Source organism: Saccostrea cucullata, unplaced genomic scaffold (genome assembly GCF_032062105.1).
Source record: "Saccostrea cucullata isolate Sc308-1 unplaced genomic scaffold, CSIRO_AGI_Scuc_v1 ctg5845, whole genome shotgun sequence".
NCBI lineage: Eukaryota > Metazoa > Mollusca > Bivalvia > Ostreida > Ostreidae > Saccostrea > Saccostrea cuccullata.
In genome coordinates this window covers 1-13198 of record NW_026935790.1, presented here as the reverse complement: position 1 = coordinate 13198, position 13198 = coordinate 1, and the positions used below count along the sequence as shown (strand labels likewise).

General features: G+C 34.9%; 1 protein-coding gene and 2 long non-coding RNA genes across 3 annotated transcripts; 1 reads left to right on the top strand and 2 right to left on the bottom strand.

The window, feature by feature from the left end:
- Positions 1-1759: 1759 nt before the first annotated feature.
- LOC134243781 (large ribosomal subunit protein eL33-like) lies at positions 1760-12095 on the bottom strand. The gene is made up of 5 exons (XM_062726018.1): positions 12044-12095; positions 9031-9093; positions 8776-8928; positions 8024-8171; positions 1760-1824 (listed from the first exon to the last, which is right to left on the bottom strand). The coding sequence occupies exons 2-5, from the start codon at positions 9078-9080 to the stop codon at positions 1801-1803; spliced, it is 375 nt and encodes a 124-aa protein (XP_062582002.1). The 5' UTR covers positions 9081-9093; positions 12044-12095; the 3' UTR covers positions 1760-1800.
- Positions 3149-4289, bottom strand: LOC134243778 (uncharacterized). The gene is made up of 3 exons (XR_009987107.1): positions 4204-4289; positions 3718-3821; positions 3149-3539 (listed from the first exon to the last, which is right to left on the bottom strand). It is a non-coding gene; the product is annotated as an uncharacterized LOC134243778 (long non-coding RNA).
- On the top strand, positions 9103-10227 carry LOC134243782 (uncharacterized). The gene is made up of 2 exons (XR_009987110.1): positions 9103-9212; positions 10042-10227. It is a non-coding gene; the product is annotated as an uncharacterized LOC134243782 (long non-coding RNA).
- Positions 12096-13198: the final 1103 nt, after the last annotated feature.

Sequence of the window (13198 nt, the reverse complement as noted above, 5' to 3'; positions counted from 1 at the left end):
ATTGTCTTTCCATTTTTAATATTTCCGATCGATATTTTCAAATACCAAAAATGAGATGGTCTATGCATGATGTCTTCATATTTGTGTCACCCATTTTTTATTATCTAACTAACCATTAGTTTTTTTTTTTAATTATTCATATTTGAAAGTTACAATATTTTAATGTAACACTTTGTTAATGTAATGTAACCCTGAACCCTCACTCGGACCCTACAGACATCCATGATTTGATTTCTAATAACTATTCTGACTTTTTTTTACTTATTTAAAATTCTATTGAATCTAATAGTGATGTGCTATAGATTTCGAATCATTTCCTGGACCCATTTTGACTGATAAGATGTAAATGAAAAGGCCATGACTTTCTGGAATGCAATTAAGATGAATTTAAACCTGAACTGAATATCGCTTCGGAATGTTCCGTCGAACTGACTAATACATAGGGCCCAGGGCGGGTGTGTGTTCCGTCAACCTGACTAATACATAGGGTCCAGGGCGGGTGTGTGTTCCGTCGACCTGACTAATATATAGGGTCCAGGGCGGGTGTGTGTTCCGTCGACCTGACTAATACATAGGGCCCAGGGCGGGTGTGACAGATCGGGAGGGAAAGCTTTCTCCTACAATGCGTCTGATCCAACCTATGTAATTTTAAGGAACTGTGTTTACGCCCTCTTTACAAATCTGTATTGTTTGGAGACTTTTTAACCCGCCATGAACACCTTTGTTCACTTTCATCAAACCACGATAAAGTTTCAGAAAGATTTTTTTGGATCAACCCTGGTACAAACAAATATAATTGATACAACTTTAAAAATATACTTTCATGTAAATGAGATTCGTTTAATTGAAATAAGTAATTTGTTCCATAATCGATCTTCGAATCTAAATTAATCAGCATGCATGAGCAAATTGAAATTGGTTGAGCAGTTGCAGAGAAGAACCTGAAAATGTTCAGATGTTAACGCACAAAGCACAATGCACGGAGGATGAATACAGATAGCATTATTTTACACAAATGCCACAAGCTGCCATATGAGGGCATCACTGTTTCACAAACACATCTAGTTAAACAAGAGATGTTTGTAAAACACTTATGCCCCCTCCCCCCAAATTGGAATTTTTCCAAGTCCAAGGGGCAAAACTCTGTCAAAAATGGCACGATTGTACCCAAAACAGAACTTGACCTAGATATTCATCTGATAAATCTGTATACTAAATTTCATCTCAGCATGTGCAAGGGTTGTGAAGAAAATGAACGGAAACTGCAAATAATTGAAATTTTTCTAAGTCCAAGGGACATAACTCTGTCAAAAATGGTGCGATTGTACCCAAAACAGAACTTGACCTAGATAATGTGATATATCTGTATACCAAATTTGATTTCAGTATGTGCAACAGTTGCAAAGAAAATGAGCGGAAACTGCAAATAATTGAAATTTTTCTAAGTCCAAGGGGTATAACTCTGTCAAAAATGGTGCGATTGTACCCAAAACAGAACTTGACCTAGATATTAATGTGATGTATCTGTATACCAAATTTGATTTCAGTATGTGCAACGGTTGTGAAGAAAATGAATGGAAACTAAGTGGACCGACAGACCAACCGACCAACAGACAGCAGCAAAGCAATATGCCCTCCCTTCTTCGAAGGGGGGCATAATAATTTTTTAATATATATATTTCTACGTAAAAATTAATCACCTGTTGAGCTTTATGGTCAGATAAGCTGAAAAAGTGTTTTGGCATACAAAACAAAAAAATAAGTTTTTTTTTAATTTATTTTTTTCTTTTGTACATATTTCTATATCCTTGATGGGTACAGCATCTAAAAATAAAAACAGAAATACAAGTCAGTATGGATTAAAAACATACAAAAATATAATTTATTGTAAAAAAAGCAAAATATTTTAAAGGCTGTTTTACTTGTTGAAAGGTTTTGGCACAACAAATGCTTGAAGAACAGGAATGGCGTTATTTCTAATCAAGATCAGATCAACTAAAATCAGGGAAAATCAAAGAAAGTTCCAAGGAGCAGTTAAATAACCTTAATTCTCTTGAAATCTCAAAAAAAATGTGAGTGCTTCAGCTTATGGTAATGTATTGCAACAAGAGAGTCTGATCAGTTCTAGTGAGATTGAATTCAACTGGAGAATAATGATGGTAAGAAAATTCTAAGCCTTGGTTTCCACAAATGTTATTACATTCAGTCTTTCCCATAATGCATATTTCATTTAAAAAAATACTTTTTACCACTTAAAACATCAAATAAATGGTCATCATCAGGACACAGAAAAAAATATAAAAACTAATTTTTTATAAATTGAGTTCAATATTATTGACTTGATGGAATCAGTTTATTTAAACAACAAAATGCTTTCTTTGGTTGTAAGTTGGGGAATGAATGTCACAGCTGCTGCAAAAAAAAATATGTAACCCTCGTAAGCGGGTTATGTAAAATATTTTCTGCAATAGCTGTGCCATTCACTCCCGTACTAACAAACAAAGACAGGCATTTTTATAATTCTGTTTAAATAATTATTTAAAGTAGGATTACGAAGATCAATTATCGTATTAATGATACATTCGTCTTAGTACATTTCATCGATGGAACAGCCACTGATCAAGAAATCAATACAGTTGATATGCCTAGTGTTATTCATGCACTGATCAACGGCAAAGGGTTTTTAAGAAATAAAGGAGATATTCAGTGGATGTAAATATTCTATCATATTCCAACTTTCTAGGTGGAATCTGCATTCAACTTCAATGGTTCTTTTATTTTTTTAAACAATCTATCAAATTATATTCATTTCAGGCTGGCTTTGTCAAAGACACTTATGGTGGTAAAAATAAATGAGCAAGGCTTAAATTATTCATTAACAGATTTTAGGGGTGGGGGGTATAGAAAACTAGGAGGAAATTGAACATTTTAATCCATTATCATTTCAAATTTTATGAATTATTGTTTATCATTTATGTTATATTTTGTAGAATAAACTGCAAACAAGAGGCCAAAGGGCCCTGAATCTCTCTTCTGATAAATTACAGTACAATCTATCACTTCTATTAGAAACCTCCAACTCTATTAGTATCATAAGACCCAAAATGCATCAACTGACAAAGGTTGATAATATTTCGCCAGTTAAGACTTAAATTAGGCTGTTTAAAGTTAATTCTACGTTTAACGTCACATCTAAAGTTCAAAACCTACGAGGGAGGGAGGAAAAAAATAAACAAACAAAATTTTCAAACAATTGTGAATTTATTCAAATTAACCTATTCAGTACATTAAAAACATTACAATTAAGTAATAAGAGCATTTAATTGATATGACACCTAAGATTAATTTCCCTTGCAGAGTTTTTCCTTAGTATGTAAATCAGTTTGAGTCCTATTGTTAGCAAACAATGTAGTCTAAGACTGAATGTGCAGGAAAGTGGATTTTAACTAGGCCTCAGTTGTCCTTTGGATTTATATTGCCACACGTCCATGGTACCCTGGAGGCAAATGCTTCTTCTTGTGGGAAAAGTTGATCAATATCTACAGTCAAAATTATTGATGACAATATTTAAAAGTGTTCATGTTGAAATATCCTCAAATTGAATTATGTCGTATTTTTTCTTAGTACTAGATCTACTAGCATTAAGTTTTGAAAGCGTGAATACTAATATTTTGACCATACTGATAGCTGTTAAATTATATTTATTAAAATTAATACCTTGAATTCCACACAAAAGACAGGATTCTTCACATCTTGGAATACCCCAACCACTTTCCTTACTCTCCTTCACTTGAAAGGCCCTATCTTCGGTAAGCTTCTCCCTGCTCAAATGGTTATGACAAGTATATTATCTTTCCCAAAAATTGTAGCTATTTGTAGGTACATAAATTATGAAGAAATCAATTACTTTACTCATTACTGTTCCTTTGGATTTTTACAGAAATATTTTTAATATGAAACATATTAGTAAGATTTAAATGATGCTTTTCACTGTATATAAATCTTGGTTTTTGACACAGTTTCCACTCAGTAAGAAAAGTTTTTCGATTCTCTCCAAAATACAATGAAAAGTTCAGCCAATAGAATCACGAACTGAGAGTCTGTCACTGTCAGTCTGCACATATGATTCGAAGACTGACAAAAAAATCAACAAACAAGACTTTGTCATTAATATAATCATAAAATAATTTATTTTTTACTTACATTTATGGTCCCAAAGTCTTTAATTCTCTAGTTTTCTTTAATAAGACACCAACTGCCTTAACTGCGGCTTTCAAAGCACATTTTCTGTCACTACGGGAAGCAGAATTCAGTCGCTAATTGAAGAACCAAACCGGAACGGACATACGGAATTCCGAATTGTTTGTTTTTTTCAAAGACGAATTTCTCATAAACCTACGCGCGCGGGTGATGTTAAACGTAGTTTTAATTTTAAACAGCCTTATTATAATAAAATTAAAAAATACCATTAAGTAAATCACAGTGACCCTCCTTTTGATTAAAATTTTCTGATGACTCAAGATACATTAATTGACAAAGTTTGATGATTCTAAGCCAATAAGTACCTGAAATATACAAAAGTAGGTCACTCTGATTTCTTCTTGGTCGACATTTTCCGATACCCTAAGATGACTCAACTGACAAAATTTGATGATTCGAAGCCAATAAGTAGCAGATATAATTAATAAAAGCCATAAAATGTCAAAAGTAGGTCACTGTGACCTACTTTTTTGGCCGATGTTCTTCGAGAGCCCAAGATGCCTAAATTGACAAAATTGGATGATTCTAAGCTAATAAGAACCTTAGATCAGGGTTCTCATTAGTTTTTACAGTAGGTGGAGAAAAAGAAAAAGTAGGGGGCACTTCAAACTTGAGGGCCGAAGGCCCAAACCGAGGGCCACCGCCCCGAGGGGGTGAGTCCGAGAGGGGGTTTCCCCCCTTTTGGCAAGAGGGGGGGTTCGGGGGTCCTCCCCCGGAAAATTTTTAATTCTTACATTGCAGGAGGTGGCATCTGGGACCTATCTGGGCATATTTTGACTTGTTTCATTTGCTCTCAATATTACACTTTTTAGGAGCCCATTTTTGTAAAAAAAAAAAAAAAAAAAAAAAATCACAGGAGTAGCACACAACCTATGATGATCTATAAAACTTCCTTGATTTTTGTAATACATGTATGCTGTGAATAAAGATTTTTTTTTTTAATGTTGCTTTTTTTGTAGCAGTTGTTTGATTGAAAACATTTAAATTGTTTAGATGTATGTGATACCAAAGAGTCTGAGTGTCTGCAGCTAATTAACTAGATATATATGTACGCTGTATTTTCAGAATTATTAAAAAAATATGCAAGTGTCATTGAAATCCATACAGAAAGTCACCCTTACAATTCTTTTGCAGAAAATAGTGATGCGCCTGTATTTTTATCGGTAGTTAGAATAATCTTACTGTGTCTCGGGACAAGGCCTCACCACAGAATCGTTCCGAAACGAAATTTAAGTATACAAAGGGATTTGCACTGGAAATAACTTCAAAATTAATTACAACAATTTTTTTTTAGGTTGCGCATGCCTTTAAACCTAAATTATAATCCAAATAAAGACGATAATTCAACTAATATTCTCAGCGGTTTTTTTCTGACACGCCATGATTGCTTTCGGAACTCTCTGTAATCTTTGGTAGATGCACTGATTTTGAGTTATCACCCGTGTTTCGATCGCGATTCCTGTATCATCACCACGTTTTTAAAAATAGGGGGTCGTAATCTTACAACAAGGAAAGCGTCAAATAACAATGATTTTATATGTTTACGTTTTTTATTCACTACGTTGAACAAGACAAACGGGATAACCAAAATTCTCTTGTGAAGCACAGATTTTCTTTACTGGTTTTTGAAAGTGTAATAACCGGCGCCAGTGTGTAAGTAGACGGCGAAATCGCCGGTCGCCGGCACTTAATGAGAACCCTGCCTTAGATATTCAAAAGTACACCACTGCGACCTTCTTTTTGATCGACATTCTCCAAAAACCCAAGATGCCTCAACTGACAAAGTTTGATTATTCTAAGCCAATTAGTACCTGAGATATGTAAATACAGCCATAAAATGTCAAAAGTAGGTCACTGTGACCCACTTTTTGGTTGTCACACACTGAAAACCCAAGATGCATCGACTCACAAAATTTGATGATTCTTAGCCAATAAATACCTAAGATACTTAAATAAAGCCATAAAATGTCGAATGTAGGTCACAGTGACCTAATTTTTCATAAATATGTTTTAAGGTCCCAAGATGCATCAACTTACACGGTTCGATGATTCTAAACCTCTCAGTGTCTCAAATAATGGGATTAAATGTTTTAGAAAGGATTAGTCATAAAGTTCAAAAAGTAGGTCACCGTGACGTACTTTTGGGTTAACATGATGTGAAGTCCTAAGATGCATAAACTTACAAGATTTGATGATCCTAGTCCTTATAGTAAGCAAAATATAAATGTTTGTATTAATTGTAAACTTAGGTCAACTTTGAAGTGACCTGAGACCACGTCCTTTGCCCCAGGGTAAATCTTCAACATATCCTGATCTTTGTATGTAAGTTTGGTGAAAATCTGCCTGGTGGTTCTGGAGAAAAAAGATTTTTTAGCAACCAGTACTTTGGGTTTTGTTTTCCTGATTATCTCCCCTGTTTAAGGGTCCAAACCCTTTATTTTAGTACAAATGGTAGCCCTTATGCCAAGGATACCCTGTGACAAATTTGACACTGATTGGCCAAGGGGTTCTTGAGTTATGGCCCATATTCTAAAAAGTTAACGCACACCACACAAATGGCCATAGCATTAGCTCTTTGAGCCTTTGGCTCAGAAGAGCTAAAGACATACAACCCTTCTTTCATCTACCCTTGTAAATTAAATCAAAGGATATAAATGCTACAGTTCGTAGATCATTGATCCATTGAAATATTACTAAACCACAAATATCATTTTTCTCTTGATGTTCAATATATTTGTATTTCAGACAAATGCCTCAATAGCCTCACACAATGAAGAGCCTTTACCCAGGTCACCAAACAAGAACTGTATAGTGAAGGGAAGTAACTCTCTATCAGACTCGTCATCAAGTGTCATCATCAATACACCAAATACAAGATTTATTCAGAAAAACTTTTTTACGTATTTTCCAAAATAAAAAGAGGTACATGGACAACATTGCTCACCTGAGCACTGTGGCTAGGATAGAAGCAAAAATCAAAAATATTAAAATCTAAAATGTATATTAAAATCTTAAATGTATAAGTGGTCCTAACCTACAACCCCTAAAATATGGGGGGGGGGGGGGAGGGGAGAGAGAGGTATGATTTGAATTAACTAGGAATAAACTGAACATTTTACCTCATTATCATATCAAAGTTCTGAATTTTTGTTAACCATTTATGCTTTATTTTGCAAAAGAATCTGCATAAACGTACAAACCTTCTCCATCTACCCTTGTAAATGAGATCACAGGATATAAATGCTACAGTTCTTAGTGCACTGATCCAATGAAATATTACTAAAACACAAATATCACTTTTCTCATTTTGTTAAATGTATCTGTATTTCAGACAAATGCCTCAATGGCCTCATACAATGAAGAGCCCAAACCCTGGTCACCAAACAAAAACTGTTGAGTGAAGGGAAGTAACTCTCTATCAGACTCGTCATCAAGTGTCATCATCAATACACTAAATTAAAGATTTATTTCGATGCTGCATCTTAGCCAGTCAAGTGTCCAATTTGTATCTCTCCTAGGTAGACTAGATTTAGATTGTGTAATACTACTGAAGGCATTCATAAAGTTACCATTCTTGGCAACAAAAACTATGTTTTAAAAAAAAGCAATTTACTGGACAAAGAAGAGGGGTTTGACAAGCTTCTGTGTCATGCAATTTGACTGGATGTCCTAGACCTTCAAAGTTTGAACTAAATCAGCCAAGGGTGATACATTGCAAATCCAACATTAGCTAGCAAATATGCCAAAGCTGTAAAAAACTTACGACTCTGACTCTTTTTCCCATGGCTGATGATGGCAGATTCTTCCTGAACTTAGCTCGTACAGCTCCGCTGTTTCCGTGAGATCGGGTGACTTTACCCCAGATGACTCTGATACGGCTAGCTTTGTCATGTCCAGGACATGCTGTCTTCCTGTAAACGTTAGAGATACAAGGATCCTACAGACCAATCCTAATGAGATAATACTAGCGCTCTTATTATGCTATGTTTTCTGACCAAAAAGAACAAAACGTCTCAATGCCAATTTGCTTTAATATTAAATGAAAATGAACAGTCAATTTAAACATTTTCACAAGTTCAGATTTTGAGTTACTTCAGACAAATGCCTCAATTAGCCTCACATTAGCGGAGAATTCCTCTCTCAACAGACACAACAAGAACTGTTCTGTCCGTGAGTGAATCCCAAATGTCAGACTCGTCATCGATGTCATCATCAATACTCAATAAATATTATCCCCCCCCAAAAAAAAACTCCGCACAAAAATATTGCAGATTTTCTCAGATATAATCATATTTTTTGAATGCTCTAGCTCATACTAGGTCAGAACTAACAAAACTACACTCTGATTGAAGATTTTTCTTTTTACACTTGATTTTCATTTATCAATTCACCAAAATGAGAAGGAAATGAAATTTTGAAGCTTTTGACTCTGAGAGGAAAACATGTTCATATCAGAATGTAAACCTTCCGTTTCATATCTGTTCTCAGGATAATATAAAACTCTGTTTTCCATACCTTTTAGCCTTGTAAACATATGCACATCTTTTGCCATAGTAGAATGGTGTGTCTTCCTTGCATGTGACTCCATCAATTTTCAAAAGAGCGGTGTTCTCATGTTGGTTTCTCAGTCCTCTCTTGTAACCAGTGAAGACAGCCTTACAGTATAACCTGTAATCATTTGTTATCAAGTCAACTGTACAGTACAACCTTCATGAGAGAACTAATTTTGTGTCATTTTTAAAGGGGAAATAAGCGTGATTTTTTTTTTACCTTCCTAATTTTTTAGGTGGATTTGCTGAAGGTGTATTTGCTTCCGCCATTGTGCTTTGTTATCTGTATGAAAAAAAAATCCCTTGTTAGATATGTTAAATATCAATAAATTCATTCAAATTTAAATTGGAAGGACCACCATAAACAATGGTATAAATTATGCTGTGCTAAATAAGAACAAAGTCGCACTTGCAGTGCTCCAAGTTGTGACTAAAATGGTCGCATTTGCGACCAAAAAATTGATTTTGCGACTAAAAATGAAAACACACTCGCATTTTCGCGACTGAGAAAATTTGGGCTGGAAACGTCCATTTTTAAGATCGGGATCGAGATTTCATTTGTAAAGATTCTCTATCAAGAAAATGTTTGAAGACATATACTTAAATACACTTTCCAAAGCGTCGCATGGACTTGGATCACATAATGTTATGGCAGCATGCTGTACAAAGTTTGATTAGAACCAGAGACGTGTATAAATAATGTTCCTGATAGAATGACATAGAAACTTCTTAAACTTTCTAAAATCCGACCTTGTTATTGAAGCATTTGGTCAATTGCTTGCGTATCACAATGAATCATGCTAATAAAGATTGTTTTGGCGGCATTTATAATGACTATGTAATGGGTTAGGTACGTAGTAGTAAGTAAACATGAAAATCAGCAGGCAAAGTCCTGTCTCAACAGCAGATGTCAAGCTTGTATTTTCTTTTGTTAAAATTTCCATTTCGTAATCAGATTACTTGTGTTCTTCTGTACAACCATAAGGGTACATGTATTCAATAAAAATAATTCATTCAACCTAGCAAATTTTTATAGTAACAGTAATAAGTAATCTTTGATATAATAAAGACATAATACACATCTTTATTTAAATTATCAAGTTTTATTCACAAAATTAATTTTTTTATGGCGAGTGAAATATTTGATTATGGCAACCAGAAATTCTGAAAAGGCGACCAAAAAAAATTTTAGGTCGCCATTTTGCGACCTAAGAGGAAGTGTGACTTGGAGCACTGACTTGGGTTCTCATTCCGTGTTGTCTAGATGTGTAGAGTTTTCAAACTGAATTTGATTATATCAAAATGTTTTTCAATATTTGAAGTTCATATTATTATTGATAATAGCAAGCACAGTTGCACTACTTGTCACTGCAAGCTTTTAAAACAATGCCTGGGCGAGAAAATTCGAATTTTGATCTGCAGTCACCTGCGGTCCCATAATCCTTAGAGCAATGTATCTCGCCTCAAACTACTTTCTTGCAGTAACAAGACATTCCAGGAAAAAAATAAACTTGGGTTGATTTTAATGGATATATCAGGGTTGTGGTTAACCACTCGCCCATTCGCCAATGCGATTAAAATTTCAAGTGGGCGATGAATGAATCAAAATTTGATCGCCCATATGGCGAGCATCTTGTTCCCGGAACATGACAGTGCTTTGTTTGTATTTTTATAATCCACTTCCTTTTTTTCATAACAAACACTACGCTAACCATGACTTTTGGTGTCATGTGCAAACTATTACATTTAAATACAACACAATCACTTGCGAGACCTAGACGTATGCCCTACTGAAGCCAATAATGTGGCGGTTTATTGATGGGGTAAAAAAAAACCAAAAACGTACTGCACAACCACAACGTAATACATATTTTAGCGAGTACGACTGCAACATGTGGGCCCATAAATCACATTGTTGGCCCCTAAACTTTGAAAAGTAAGAGGCCCACATGGCTCCTAAGATGTAAATGGTTAACCACAACCCTGATATATAGTAGATTATATGATATTATTAAAATTCGCATTGCTCAGACTTAGATTTGTCATGTATCGTCAAAGTCTATACGTAGCAAATGGCACGTGCGCTTTGTAGAGCCCGATCTAAATCAAAACTAAATAAGTGTAACAGGAAGGGAGAAAATGCATGGCAGGACCGGGAATCGAACCAGGGACCCCTGTATCTCTAGTCAGGTGCTCTACCAACTGAGCTATCCAGGCCGATATCCACGGCCCTTACCATTACATTCCTCCCTCCTTAAATGGTCTTCGCACTCAAAGACACAACCCAAGTTCTTATTGCCCCTGGCAGGACTTTCACCTGCAATTCCAGGGGTGGTCAACGGCACCAAATCTGTAACAGGAAAAGAGAAAATGCATGGCTGGACCGGGAATCGAACCCGGGACCCCTGTATCTCTAGTCAGGTGCTCTACCAACTGAGCTATCCAGGCTGATATCCACGGCCCTTACCATCACATAACTATCCGCACTCACTCTAACAATTAATCACACAGTCAATGTATTATAAATATTATCACATTATAATATGTTGATGGTGCAACCGTTAGAGCAAGCGCAAACTCTTCTATTGTTTTCATTTAGATCGGGCTCGTCAAACCGCAAGTGACATTTGGTGCGTCTAAACTGCTCTAACGGTGTCACCATCAACATATTACTAGATATTTATAATCAACATATTACTAGATATTTATAAACACAGCCACTGTTACACGCACAGAGACTGATCTTATTTTTTAAAATTTCATGTTACAAAGGCCATGATTCCAGACTTAAAGCAGATGCCAATTCATGTTTAACTTATGCAATTAACTTTCATCTGTCGTCAGAAAAAGAAAATATTCATTCAGGCTTAAAAACACATCAAGAACCCCCCCCCCCTCTTTTCCCATACATCTCTCTCAGAATATATATTCCTTTTAACCTTCACTTACAAAAAGAATTAAAATTACAGTTTATACATGCAGTCTTATAAATATTTTGTTATTCATGCTATTTAGCGTTTGTTCAACACAGAATTCTCAATTTCATGCCTTTCTCAGGTATTTCATGAACAATCTGTCAAAAATCCCACCGTAAAGCTATCATCAAACATTAAATTTATTATTTACAGATAAGAATATCTTAATTAAATATGGGCTCCTCACATCACGCAACATATCGTTGCACTAACTAGTAAAAGTTCAAAAATTTAAAATAATGTTAACTTTGTCAGTACCAAAACAACGACGGGAGATTGAAAAAGGAAGCGGAAGTTTACTTAGCCTTACCACATTTCCAAATATCTATGTAAAAAAAAAATCCTCAAAAAATAAAATTGAAATATGGTGTGTAGGAATAAATAGAATCTTTATAATATATGGGTAAAATATATTTATATTTTGAATAGGAAAACTTCCCTATATTATAACCGGAAGTATATGTGTAAATGAGGTCCATAGAAACACAAACAATATGGAAGTCGTCGAGCTGAACTGATTAACGAGAACAAATCAACACATAAAGGCTAGACAGCGAGAAAGTGTAAGAAATCACATCCTTTTAACTTTATTCAAATCTTTCCTTCTTTAAATTGACACACATTTGATGGAAGATCACAAATCCAGAAGTGATTTTGCGATTTTCCTTTGGAAAATATCTATATTGTGTAAAATAAGTTTAAAACATTTTCAGGAAAACAAAGACCATGGGCAAAGGACAACAAGGTAGTTACTGGTGTTTGAATAGCATGTATAGCGATTGTTTTGGCCTCATTGTTAATTAAATTGAGTGAAAAAATGCATAAATATTTAATAATAATGCAGGACTCGAAATTTTTAGGGGGGGGGGGGGGGGGGGGTCATATAGGCTTTTATTTGAGATTTTTACAGGTTAGCTGAGAGATTTCAATGTCTCATTGTGCTGCATGTAGTAGAGATTGAACAAAACTGAAGCTCTAAAATAGTATTTTAAAAAATCATAGAATATGTTGACAGTGCCAATGGGCGAATGCAAACTTCCGTTTTCGATTTGGCTCTTCAAATCACATGTGACATTTTGTACGTCTATAGACTCTGACGTCACATGATATAGTATGCAAGTTGCATTGCTAAAACAAAGTCTGAATGTTTTTTAAAATTTTTAAATTTAAGAACCCTTAATCTATTATATAACTGCCATCCATTAAATCAAGGTGAGTTTCATATTTTATGGAACTTCAAGGTGCAATGATAACACATATAGTTTTAATCAAGATGCAATTTGCTAAGCATTATGGGACGGTGGATATTAATCCCTCTGAATCATTTTGCAGAGTCTGCAAAGCTCGCAATGACAAGTGGTGCTTTTAGCCACTCACTGTGACCTCCATTAATTCAAAATGATATATGGCTTA

Excerpts from the sequence above, each read along its gene's own strand:
- LOC134243781 (XM_062726018.1), bottom strand. The coding sequence starts at position 9,080 with ATGGCGGAAGCAAATACACCTTCAGCAAATCCACCTAAAAAATTAGGA. Across the intron at positions 8,929-9,030 it reads CCACCTAAAAAATTAGGAAG|GTTATACTGTAAGGCTGTCT; the intron begins GTAAAAAAAAAA and ends AAATGATTACAG. Across the intron at positions 1,825-8,023 it reads TGGGAAAAAGAGTCAGAGTC|ATGCTGTACCCATCAAGGAT; the intron begins GTAAGTTTTTTA and ends TTTTATTTTTAG.